The following is a 13,848-nucleotide window of genomic DNA, read 5'->3' on the forward strand; positions in this document are numbered from 1 at the left end:
ATTGATTATATTATTGAAATATTGAAAGAAACGAAAAAGTAAAATAGTGGATTGAAATTGAGATTGAAAATGAAAGGCATGAACTTAATGTTCATGTAGTGATTGAAATTGTTACATGTAATATGTGATGGAAACTGAAGAATAGATAAAAATTGTTTCGTTATTATTAATTAATGAAAGTTTAAGAATGAATTGATATTTGTGAAATTAGATAGTTACATGTTTGGTAATTAAAATTCTTTATTGCTATTATAATTTGAATTATGGTAATACCACTGAGTACGGAATACTCAGCGTGCGGTTGTTTCCGTACGCAGGTTAATAGGAGTCTAGTACCCCGGTCCAGCATCTGAACGATCCCGACTCCAGCAAATTTTGGGTGACGTTTTCTTTCTTAATTGAAAGTGGCATGTACTAGGTGTTGTATAAGTTATATAGATATACTTGTAATGTTGGTTATAAGAATGGTATACCACATTTTGTTATTAGTTTGATAAAATGGTAAATATTATATTATATAATTTGGTATTAAGTTGGAATGAAGAATGAATGAAGTTATTAGTTAATTTGGATTAATATTATGAATGTTTAGTTATTAAATGACTATGTTAATGAATTGGTTATGATTTAGATATATTTAGGTTTAAATTGTTTTGATTGTGCCATTGGTTTTGGATTAGTTTGGTTTTGGTTTGAATTTGAAGAGGGTTTTATGTAAAAATTAAGAAGAAATGCTGTCGAAATTTTTGTAAAAATAAAAAAAATAAAAAATCTCTGAATACTCGAACAAGTCCCGTTCCATTCCACTTTAATACTTGTGTTGGGCTTCGAAAGTCCATTATAGGGACATAATTCTTCAATTATACTATGAATGTTATAATAATTGTAAAATATCCATAAGTTGTCTGATATATCCGGTAATGCCTCGTAGCCCTGTTCCGGCGACGGTTTGGGGTTAGGGGGTGTTACATAGAAGTTGCTCGCATGTTGCATTCCAATCGACACCAACAACTGGCCTCGTAACAACATCCCCATCGACCAGTAGATCGAGCTGTAAATTGATGTCCTTAAGTGTAATTGTACACTCATCGCTGGGAAGATGGAACGTGTGCGTATCCGGTCTCCATCTCTCAACCAAAGCACTAATGAGTGGAGGATCCAATTTAGTTCCCCCGAGCATGCGAGTCGTGTATAAAAAGCCTGCATCTTGCAAGAGTCCGTGAATGACCTCCAGTGCACCTTCGCTTAAGTTGTTTATGTACGCCTCCAAAATTCAATCTTCAGGTTGAGTGTATAAACATAAAAAATTAATAATCTAAACTGTATAATAATTTAATATGTAAATTTAAATAATTTAATAAATTTTATTCATCATAATAATTAACTAATTATAATTTAATAATATTTTCTTACCATTTTAATTCAACGCCGGAGTTGTGCTTGTCTTCCAAACGGATAAGTTGATTTGCCATCGAAGAATGAATAAAATAAAATCAAAGGATTTAGAAAAAAAATTTAAAAAAATTGGGAATTTAGAATAAAAAATTGAGAATTAACAATTGAGAATAAAAAATTGAGAACAAGCAATTGAGAATAAAAATCGAGAACAAGAAATTGAGAATCAAATTGTGGAAATAGAGAGTTGAGAGTTGAGAGTTGAGTTGAAAAGAATAAGAGTTGGAGGGCTTTATATAGGAAAAATTATGGTTGTTGGAGTTCCATAGCTGTTGGAATTTTTGCTTGTTACGAAATGTTACCGTTGGCAGAAAATGCGTCCTATAGGGCTCGTTTTCACTGATATGGCAGAAAGAACGTTCTAAGTAGGAAGCGTTTTTAGGAAATAGAATAAAACGAATCTTGGAGGGCGTATGATACATGCACGGATGGGGTGAAATTTATTAAATTTCATTAACAGAAGCTGCCAATTTTTAAGCTTGGGAAATCAACAGACTTGTGACGACTTTTTGGATAGGATCCTGGCATTTCTAGGTTGAGATGTCTCATGGAGTTCGAATATTTATCTCTTGACTTCGAAATGCATTTTGATTCACTCGATTTTGAGTTTGAGAGCTCAAGTTATGATCGTTTTAGAGGAGATTGTGCGAGCAGAATTTCTGGACAGGACGGAAATTATGAGTTTTAGGCTTTTAATTCGAGTTTAAATCATATTTTGTTCGGGTTTTTGGCTTAATTTTTATGATATATGAGTCCAGTATTTTTCAGCTTTTATTATTTTATTATTCGAACTTTTAATAATTATTAAGTAGTTTAAGTTCTTTAGGAGTTTTATATCAACAAGAAAGTTTAATTTAAAACTACTTTTAGTATACTTAAAATATTTATTTAAATTTATTTAGCTAGCCTATATATAGAGTTTTGCATTGCACACAAATCAAACAATTCATTATTATTCAATTTCTCTTTTGAGTTAATAAATTCTCTTTGAGTTTTTTTTTGTTGAAGAATTTCTATTGAGTTTCTTTTAGAAGAGTTTTAACAATCTTTTCAGATTGTGGGAATCATCTTCAAACTTTTTCTTGCCAAGTTTTCTTTCTTGGAGGGGAAATTAGAGCCGCTTGAAGGAGGTTGTGGATTCTTCGTGTTTATAAGGCTTATTAGGACTTCTATATACCACATTCTATCTTTTCATCTATCTTTTTTATTAATTCTATCTTGGATTTTATTATTCTATTTTATTCATCTTAATTGTTTATTTTTAATTATTTTTTTATTTTTATTTAACTTGGAATTGTTTGCGTTTCAAGTTATGTCAGAATCCAAGTTTCTTTTTAAATGTCTAGAGCCCTAAGTCAAATTCGCGACTTGAACAAACTTTACGATCTGTTTTCGCATTCTTCTACAATCATTCCGTATCAGCATGTTTTTTTTTGCAAGATCAATGAAAACGTGCCACGTAGAACGCATTTTCTTCTCTATTTCCAAAAACAACGTAGATTGATAAATTTTAAAAAAACAACATAGTTCTCAATTGATTTTTTTTCAGCAAAATTAAATAAATTAGCCTATAAATATTTTACTAATATTTAGAAAAATTACGGTAAATAAATTAACTTATAAAATATTTGAAAAAGTCAATCTAAATTGAATGGATAAATTAACTTTTCTACTTTTATATTTATCTAAATAATTTTTAATATAAATATTTTATCCATTGAATTTATTTAATTTAAATTTGAAAAAAAGTTAGTTTAACTTATGTAAAGATTTTTTTAATTTTGAAAAAGTCACGATAAATAAATTATATATATAACTTAACTGATAAAAATATTTGAAAAATTAAATTTAAATTGAATGGGTAAATTACTTTTTTATTTTATATTTATCTAATTATTTTTAATATAGAATATATTATCCGTTAAATTTATTTAATTTAAATTTGAAATGTTAATTTAAATAAATTAACTCATAAGTACAATATCTGAAAAATTAATTTAAACTTGAAAAAGTAAATATTGTGCCATTTTCATAAATTTAAAATATATACTCTGTTATATTAAATATATGCGAGATATAAATAGTATATAAATAATAGATTAATTTAAAATTTTAAATGCATGATAAATATAAATTATATTAATAAATTTAATAATTAAATTATAAAATAAAAATATTTGAAGTGCGTAAAACTGAAATAATTTACATACATTTCTACTCTTATATAGATTTTAAAACACTATCGTGCTAGAATCTCATGTGATGATCTGATGATTAAGGATGTTTACCGTCCCAAGTGTGGTCTGGGTTTGAGTCGAACTAGTCGCATTAGTTGTTCAGACTTTGCCCTTGATCACATGATTCGTATCCGTATCAAACTAGTATTTGACAAGAATTTTTAAACATCGCTCAATACAAGTACATATAGTAGACTTTCTATTAGCACAACAAAAATTATTTTATGAACCCTACTTTTCACATTATCCATAAATGATATGTTTATTTTTAATTGGTAGAGACCATGAATAATGTGATAAGGAAGGTTCATAAAATAATTTATTGTTAACACATTATATTTTAATTGCTAATAATATGATTATTTTTATAGAAATAAAACCAACTTTTAACTTAAAGCATGATTAAAACCACTCAAATTTTCTCAATTGAAGCTATTTATTTAATAAAAAATTCGATTGTCAAAATTATTTATACTCAAGTGAAATATTTTGTAATATATGAATTAGAATTAATAAAAATTGTAATAAAATTTTAAAAATCTCAATAATAGAATACTTTGAAGTTACTAAAATCAAACTTTTTGCCTAAATTAGGTAAAAGGTAGTATTCATAACCGGTTACCTACGAGTGGGAAGGCTACTTCATTTTCAGTATCCATGGATAGATTTAGGCTATAAATAAATCTAAAATGAACACATGGATATCAATAATGATCTCCGTGCAAGTCTTGGACATCTCTTTACAGCAGTTGAGAAGAAATACTCTTCACTGTTTATGTAAAGTTTCATTTGATTCATTGTTATACAATTTTTTAAACTCTTTTTTAAGTTAGGCTAAATTTGAAAAACTGCTGAGTGGTAAATATTTTATTACATTAAAGCCAATACAAATCAGAGATTCTACCGGCTAAAAAGACAATCCCAGAGACAACACAGTCTCAGGTAACAGAATCTTAAAACTAGATGCAAATAAAATGCAATAGGAAAAACATATATTTAGAGTAGCCCAACCTTGAAACAAGTTTGGTTCAGAATATCTCTAAGCCACAGCTGGCATGTCCTTAAGCCAATCATCCAATGGCTTTCCAATGGAATAGACGATGAATCCAATTTTCCGCAGCTTCTCTGCGTCGACGACGTTCCGGCCATCGAACACGAAGGCCGGCTTCTGCATGTCATTGAAAATCTTCTGGTAATCCAGGTTTTTAAACTCGTCCCACTCGGTGAGAATGCAAATCCCATGAGCATCCTTGGTTGCAGTATATGCATCCCAAACCACACTTACGTCCTTCACCGAAGTAGGGCTCATCGGCTGAAGATGGACCGGATGGTCCCAGTCGAATTTCTTCATCGAAAGATCCCTCTGAATCTGGTCTTGGTTCACTTGTGGGTCGTATATGCTCAGTTTGGCCTTGTCCCCTATCAGCCCTTTGCACACATCGATCGCCGGGGTTTCCCTCGTGTCCCCAGTGTCCTTCTTGAATGCGAATCCCAGCACCGCGATCTTTTTCCCCGACACCGTATTGAACATCGACGACACAATCCGGTTTACGAACCGGGTTTTCTGGTAGTCATTCACCTTAATCACTTGTTTCCAGTAAGTGGCCACCTCAGGGAGCCCATTGCACTCACATATGTAAACTAAGTTGAGGATATCCTTTTGGAAGCAAGATCCACCAAAACCAACACTAGCATTCAAGAACTTGGGTCCTATCCTTGTATCTTTCCCAACAGCATGAGCCACTTGGCTCACATCGGCGCCGGTCGCCTCGCATAACGCCGACATGGCGTTAACCGACGAGATCCTCTGGGCCAAAAACGCATTAGCAGCCAGCTTGGAAAGTTCAGCAGACCACAGGTTGGTGCATAAGATACGATCCACCGGGACCCAATGTGCATACACATCCCTCAATGCTTCAATAGCCTTTTTACCTTCTGGGGTTTCCCTGCCACCGATAAGAACACGATCAGGGTTAAGTAAATCACTAATCGCAGTGCCTTCAGCGAGGAATTCAGGGTTCGAAAGTATCGAAAAGTTGATCCCTTTGCTATTGTGGGTCAAAATCTTCTCAATCGCCTCGGCTGTTTTAACGGGCACCGTCGATTTCTCGACCACGATCTTGTTCGATTTCGCTACATCAGCGATCATACGAGCGGCGCTCTCCCAGTAGGTCAAATCGGCGGCTTTCCCAGCTCCGAGACCTTGGGTTTTCGTCGGGGTGTTGACGGAGACAAACACTATGTCGGACTCAGCGACATGTTTCTCGACATCGGTACTGAATGACAGGTTCTTGCCTCGGCATTTTTTGACCACCTCGTCGAGACCTGGCTCGTAGATGGGGAGTGTATCACTGTTCCAGGCATTGATTCTAGCGGTGGATATGTCCACGACAGCTACTTGAATGTTGGGACATTTCAGGGCAATGACGGCCATGGTCGGACCGCCGACGTATCCAGCTCCGATGCAACAAATTTTCACCATTTTGGACAAAATTAATTGATCCTAAAAGGAAAAAAAGAAAAGTTGAATTTAAACTAAATCTGGGTTTTTTAGCTTAATTCAAAGCAAAAAGAAAAAACAAGACAAACATTGATGAAATAGTGAGAAAAAGATCACATCTATCGTCTACAAAGACCATGTAACAGGCTAAAAGAGTGCAACCAATTAAGAGGAAACCAGAATTTCAGTAAAACAATGAAAAACGACAATGTATCCACCAATTAATCAAAAAGGAAAATGAAAGTGGGAGAATAGATTACCTTTCTGGGGTTTGAGATATTAAGATAAAAGCAAGAAGATGAAGAAGAAAAGAAAGAAATGAGGGGTGAAGAAGGAGAGAGATAAGGAAGGGAGAGTAATAGGAAAAGTTCTTCAGGCGAAGAATTAGGAGATTCAACAAACCTTTCCGCTCTTTATATACTCAACTGATCCTACAAGTTTGTACCGAAAAACAAACTCATCGTTCAAGTGATTTTGCATCTCATCATTTCCATGGCCAATAATATTACATTTTTTTTTATACTAAAATTCTTTTGGTATTTACTTAGTCATATCACCTCTTCCCGTTTCATCATCAAAAGTGGTTCTGAAATTCAAATTTGTTATCTCAATCCTCAAAGTTTTATTATTTTAGCAATCCAGTCTGCTCAAAATCATTAATTAAAATTATAAACATGTGTGTAACTAACATGATAAAAAACAGAAATTGTCTTCTTAAATTATAGGATAAATCTCAAAATTATCGTGAACTATGGTTTAATGTGCAATTGTGAATATAAATTTTAATTTTGTGTAATTTTATACATGAAATTTTAGTTTGATCCAATTTTTATAAATTATTGATATGACATCATTTTATGTTCATATATTGCATATATAAATAATTATATTTATTCAATATAAAAATAAATTGATGTATTTATTTAAATGTGTATGATTAAATCAAAATTAAAGTTTCAATTATACATTTGAACCACAATTAGAGTTTCACGTGTATAATTGCCCCAAATTATAGTTCATGTATACAATTGTACATTAAATTAAAGTCCGTGTATAATTTTGAGATTTATCACTAAACTATATTAACACTTCATTCCTTTTAACACATCAAATTCAAACTATATATTCAATATGTACATGCATGTTTACAATTTGACTAATTTATTTTAAATATGCTTCACATTATATAAAAACCAACATGTAATGCCTAAATTTACCATTTGATTGATTGTATATACAAAAGGTACTTACATATTTACAGCTTGATTCATATGTTTTAAATAAGTTCCACGTTAGATTTAAATTAACAATTGATTTCTATATTGAAGGCTAGGCTAACAAAGGAGTTCATATATACAATACTAATACTTTAATAATTCAATTAAAACTTTTTGAAGGTTAGGGATGGAATTAAAATTTAAGTAATAATTTAGGATGATTGGTGCAGTTAACCATTACTAAAAATAAATAAAAAGATGTAACAAATATATTTCGCATAGTAACTAAAATTGTTTTGAATCAAATAATAAAAGCATGTCCTTGCTTTATTTATGGACAAACTTTTTATTTATAAAATATATTAAAAATAAAATACTCTTATAATTATATAATTTGTTTTATAAAAATATATTTTTTTGGGTAATTTCTTAACTGAAGTAAGACCTACTTTGACGAGTGATATCAACTCAATAAACAATTTTGTAAACATTATAAATATGTGTAATTGATAATAATAAATTTTATTTGTTTTAAATATTATTTTATAGATTTAAAATTGTAGTTGTTATAATTTTCATATTATACATAAAATTACCATTATACATGACAATATCATAAAAATAAAAACAAAAACATTAGAGTAAACATATTTTATTTATATTTCTTATCTAATTGAATCAAATTTTTTCTCCTAAATTCTCTTCTCTTTTGTAAATAAGTAAATCAAGTTTCATAAACTAAAAAGTAATTAATATATTTAAAAATTACAAAATATTGTTTTAATAAAAATTATTTTCTAAACATTTTTAAAGTTGTTATTTTAAAAAAATTAAAATTGAAATTATGGTATAAAATAACATTTAAAATTATAAAATTTAAATTTTATATTCCAATAATTGAAAAATATTCAAATATATATGTAAAGTAATCCATAATATTTAATTTATTATTTTTAACGATAAATTAACATGAGTTTTAAAACTCATTTTAATAATAAACTATTAAAAATTAAATTGTAACATTCATATTTTATTTCAAGTTAGGTACAGTGATGGATTAGGAATTAGAGCAGAATTTTGAAATGGAACAAATAGAAATTTTGAGTATCAAATTAGAAAGTATTTGGAAATTAAAAATACTTTTAGATAGGAAAATTTTAAATAAAAGTATTGATTAAATTGAAAGTGTATAGAAATTGTTGCGGCCAAAGTAGGTTAGGAGATATATAGTAGTGGTCAAACTATTGGTATCTTCTCAATTCCAGAACTCTTCGCACGGGTATCTAAAATGTAGACAAGAAATGCAGCATATCCCTTTTTTTACCATCTTAAAAGCCTTCATCACAAACGCCACATTCGACAGTGCATTATACTTTTCATCGGTCACAATCACTTGCTTTCCATCTATAGTTCTAAAAAAAAGTTCTCTTTCTTCTGCAATCAACCATAACCCTGTACTCTAACAATCAATTCATATAACACCATTTAACTCTAAATCATCATTAGAATAGGGTTACGAGGCATTATCGGACATATCGGACAATTTACAAATAATTCTTAAATAAATAACAAACATACTATAATATAATCATAAGTTCATATAATTTTTTTAATTAATGAAAATTCAATATAACCCTTTATAAATATTTAATCTTCCCTGTAAATTTCAAATAGCAACCAAACCATTTCTAGTATTTCAACCAATACATTTATATACTCAAATATACTTAAATCATACTTGACATATTGACTTAACAACTTAATTAATGAAAACCCTATTATCATTTCTAATTAGCTTATAAAACTATTCAAACAATTTCAATACAGTACCAATGCCATAAACAATTTTTACCATTTCACTAATTTAATTATCAAAACACCAAAAACCTTTCTTTACAACAAAATTTATATAACATACCAAAATAACTATTGTAATCCTTATGTACATGCCAATTTCACTTAAAGGAAGAAAACATCACCAAAATCTTGATGCTGGAGTCGGGATTGTTCGGATCTTTGTCGGGACGACATGGACTCCTATCAACTGCGCACGAAATAATAACCGTATTGAGTATTCCTTACTCAGTGGTATTACCATAATTCAAATTATAATAGCAATAAAGAATTATAATTATCATGCATGTAACTATCCAATTTCTCAAATATCAATTCATTCTTAAACTTTCATTAATTAACAATAACAATACAATTTTTAGCTATTCTTCAATTTCCATCACGTATCACATGTACAATTTCAATCACTTCATGAACATTAGGTTCATGCTTTTCATTTTCAAACTCAATTTCAATACATAATTCAACTTTCTCATTTCTTTCAATATTTTCAATAATATAATCAATCAATTTATTTTAAATTTCTCATTTCAATTGTTCATCCTATTAACAAACCCGGACTTTGACGGATTCACGGATTCCAACCCAAACACACCAGTACAGTACATTGTTCCTAAAACGATACATAATATCTAATCAGTATACGACACATAAGTGCTTGAAACGACACACGAGGTGCCTGAAATACGACACATAAAGTGCCTGATATACAACACATAAAGTGCCTGATCGGCAAAGCCGATAAATCCCATACTCTTCCAAATCCTATGGCATGCCAATTATATCCGACTCAGCTTGACTAGTTAATAAGGTTTCCGAATCACATATAAATCTCAATTCAGTCACAATTTCTCACATTTTCAATTCAATCATTTTTCACTTTTCAATCAATTTTCAATTCACATATTCATAATTCAATGCACTTTCTCAATTCAATATGCATTTCAATTATTCACATATAATCACAATTCAATTTAATTTCATGCAATTCAATGCTAATACTTACCTTATAATTTACTTACCATATACATAAATTAATTTAACATTTAATGAATAAATAAATAATTTGAATTATAGTAATACAAACCCGAATTTCGCAGTTACTCCTCGACGACCTTCTCCTTCCTTTTTTGTGCCGATACCTCAAATTCTTTATTAGCAAATTAAAATTTTAAGCTTCCAAACCCTAGTTTTTCCTTTAATTTTTCTTTTCTTCTTTCTTCCTATAGCTTTTGAATGCTTCTATGCTTTCTTTCCTTTTTCTTTTGTTTTGTTTCTATTTATTTTATGCTTTATTTTTTTACTTTATTTAATTTATATTATATTTAATAGCAAATATATATATATATATAACAATTGTACACACACATGTTTTATATTTGTCCAATATCATCACCCTACATTTGTCATAATTTTATTTAATTATCACATAAAATCTTATTTTATAATTATTTAATTGATAAATATCTCTTAATTTTAATAATAATAAATAATAAATATCTACTAATTTAAATAAAATATTACAATTGTATAAATATTACCATTACATATGTATATTTTTATCACCTTACGCTTGTCATAATCATACTCTATCTAACATATAAAAATCTTATGATATAATTATCTTAAATTAATTAATATAATTTTATAACTAAAATAATTTATTTACATAATTATATTCCAACAAAAAAATCTTAGATTTTTGTTTAATCTTTGCCGCCTCACCTTTTACTTATGGCATAATTTTCATTTTGATCCTTTATATTTTCTTTTAATCTATAATTCAACTTTTACCCTTATTCAATTTAGCCTTTTTCACTAATTACTCTAAATTAAGCTAATTTCACTTAATTAAAGCCTAATTAAACACACTACTAGACTCACAAATATTCCTAATAATTATTTACGAATTCAGTTTATGATAAACCATAATATATACATATTTTTTTACCCCATGTTTAACATATTTATGGACGATTTTTCCTTAGTTTCATTGAATTCGATGCTCCTAATCCTTTAAATTCATGTTTTATACTTAGGCGAGCATAGGAAGGCAAAAAGAGCAAGAAATGGGCCAAAAACAGACAAAATGGACCTAATTCAGTGTTTCACACGGCTCAGGCACTTCCACACGGGTAAACCACACGCCCGTGTGAGGCACACGGGCAGGCCACACCCTCGTGTGTCCTGGCGTGTCGACTAAAAACCAAGTTAGAATTGTACACGGCCTAAGGACCTTAACACGGGCGTGGCACACGGCCGTGTCCCTGTCGAGCCCAAGTCTAATTCTACTCAGAAAAGGCTAATTTTGAGGGTTTTGAGGCATTTTAAGGTCTATATAAACACCCTAGAAGAGGATTGAAGGGGACACAGAGAATAGAAGGTAGAAAACACTCAAGAACAGCCATCAGGATCAGCTCAGAAGGAGGATCTACATCAAGACTGAAGATTTCCATCCAATTTTGTAACGCCCCTAACCCGAATCCGTCACCGGAATAGAGTTACGGAGCATTACCGGAGTTACCGATTCATTTATCAGATATTTCATTAATCCGATATCTTTTCTTTTCCACGTTCAAGTCTCGTATTCAAGTCATCCGGATCTTTATAAAGAAATTTGATCGTCGTTTTCATTTATTTCGTGTTATAATACATTCAACTAATGCTCTAAACAAAATTATCATTTTACCCCTAAACTTTTAATTAATGACGATTTCATCCTAGGTTAAAATAAAATAAAATTATTGCAATTTAATCCTTATTTCCACCGTTATTCTCACACAAATTGATAACAACCTATGAATTCTATAAAATGTCGAATTTTTCATAATTTCAACACTTTTCAATTTAATCCTTAAAACATGTTTTTCCACGATCTTGAGCTAAATTAATAATTTCATTCAATTTTGTAATTTAAATAATAAAATAATTCATTTCATGCAAATTGGTCATTTCTAACATTTTTTTACAAAATTGCCCATAAAATTTTACTTTTATTCAGTTTAGTCCATGAGCCTAAAACATACAAATTAGCCATGCTAGCTGAATATTCATACATATTTTCCTCCTCCTCCTCTCCATTCCACATCCTTAATTTATATAACATGCAACAAGTAACATTATCAATAATTTCACTATTTACTTATGTATATTCAAAACTGTCCATTTGCGTCATAGTCACTAAATTATTTATATCTTAAGCTACAGAACTCGAAATTAAGATCCGCTAATTTTCCCTGAAACTAGACTTACTTATCTTATTACTATAAAATTTTCAAAATTTTTTGTTTATCCAATAAGTACAGTTTATTCTTTAAAGTTTCCCTTGTTCTGCTGTCTGACAGTTCCGACCCTTCTTCACTAAGAATTAATTATCTCATCGTACGAGATTCGGATGATGTTCTCGCTTATTTTTATTGAAAATAGACTCTTTAAGGATTTTAAACATATAAATTTAATCCCTTAATTATTTTTATCCAATTTTTTATGATTTTCCAAAGTCAGAATAGGGGAACCCGAAATCATTCTGACATTGTCTCACAAAACTTATTATATCTCATGATTTACAATTCCATTACTTACTCCGTTTCTTCTATAAGAAACTAGACTCAATAAGCTTTAATTTAATATTTTATTCATCCTATAATTAGATTTCTACAATTTTTGGAGATTTTTCAAAGTTAGACTATTGCTGCTGTCTAAAACTGTTTTAGTGCAAAATGTTGATTTTCATTTTGCCCCAAATTTCACAGTTCATACAATTCAATTCTTACTTAATTAACCCCTCAATTAAACTAATTTTCTCAATTAATACTTTTCCTAGACATTATAAGTTATTTAATAACTATTGAAATTCAGAATTTCCACATAAAACTCTAACTTCAAACTCTTTTACAATTTAGGTCCCAAACATTCACTTTCTATTCAATTCTTTCAATAAAATCAGCATATAAACAATTTAAAGCTCTAATTCTATATCAAATCATCATATACTTCCAGCACATATTCATAGAAACTTTCAATTTCTTTCATAGAATCAAGAACTAATGAATTCAACAAATGGACCTAGTTGTAAAAGTCACAAAAACACAAAACTTTCAAGAAATAATCAAGAATTGAACTTACTTGTGACACCCCTAATGTGACCCTAGTCGGAGAGTGGTTTCGGGACCACAAAACCGAGTCACAAGAATAATTAGGTGTTATATTTTGTGCTTATTGTATGTGGAATTTGTATGCGTAAATATTTCGCGTCTTGATTTTTATTAATTAGGTGCTAATTTATAAGAAAGGACCCATGTGTTAGGACTTGAAAATGTGATAGGTGAATTTTTAAGTGGCCTAATAATGCATGAAGTGAAATAAATGGAGTTGCATGTCAATTATCCCATTTCCTAAGGTTAGTGGCGCCATGACAAATTATGGGCAAAGGAACATGTTTCCAACATGTTTTGCTAATGGTTGATGTTAGAATGGTTATTATATTGGTGTTAGTAGGAAGAAAAGAAAAAAAATGGGTATGTGTGGTTGCCCCTCCCCATTGCCGTGTATTGAGCAAAGAAAAAAAGTTTGGTTCATCTTCCTC

At 29.8% G+C, this 13,848-nt stretch overlaps 1 protein-coding gene across 2 annotated transcripts; it reads right to left on the minus strand.

The window, feature by feature from the left end:
* Positions 1–4,531: 4,531 nt before the first annotated feature.
* LOC108461820 (UDP-glucose 6-dehydrogenase 5) lies at positions 4,532–6,742 on the minus strand. Of its 2 annotated transcripts, none has more exons than XM_017761770.2 (2): positions 6,595–6,742; positions 4,532–6,195 (listed from the first exon to the last, which is right to left on the minus strand). In XM_017761770.2, exons 1-2 carry the CDS (start codon positions 6,670–6,672, stop codon positions 4,732–4,734), a joined length of 1,542 nt encoding a protein of 513 aa, XP_017617259.1. In that variant the 5' UTR covers positions 6,673–6,742; the 3' UTR covers positions 4,532–4,731. The 2 variants fall into 2 exon arrangements, with proteins under 2 accessions (XP_017617259.1, XP_017617260.1); XM_017761771.2 differs by having other exon boundaries at positions 6,453–6,684.
* Between the last annotated feature and the right edge of the window lie 7,106 nt (positions 6,743–13,848).

This window comes from Gossypium arboreum, chromosome 13 (genome assembly GCF_025698485.1).
Source record: "Gossypium arboreum isolate Shixiya-1 chromosome 13, ASM2569848v2, whole genome shotgun sequence".
Taxonomy (NCBI): domain Eukaryota; kingdom Viridiplantae; phylum Streptophyta; class Magnoliopsida; order Malvales; family Malvaceae; genus Gossypium; species Gossypium arboreum.

What these genes read in the sequence shown, in the direction of transcription:
- LOC108461820 (XM_017761770.2), bottom strand. Translation starts at nt 6,672, where the DNA reads ATGCAAAATCACTTGAACGATGAGTTTGTTTTTCGGTACAAACTTGTA. An exon ending in AGTATATAAAGAGCGGAAAG is followed by an intron (nt 6,196 to 6,594) that starts GTTTGTTGAATC and finishes TTTTCCTTTTAG; the next exon opens with GATCAATTAATTTTGTCCAA.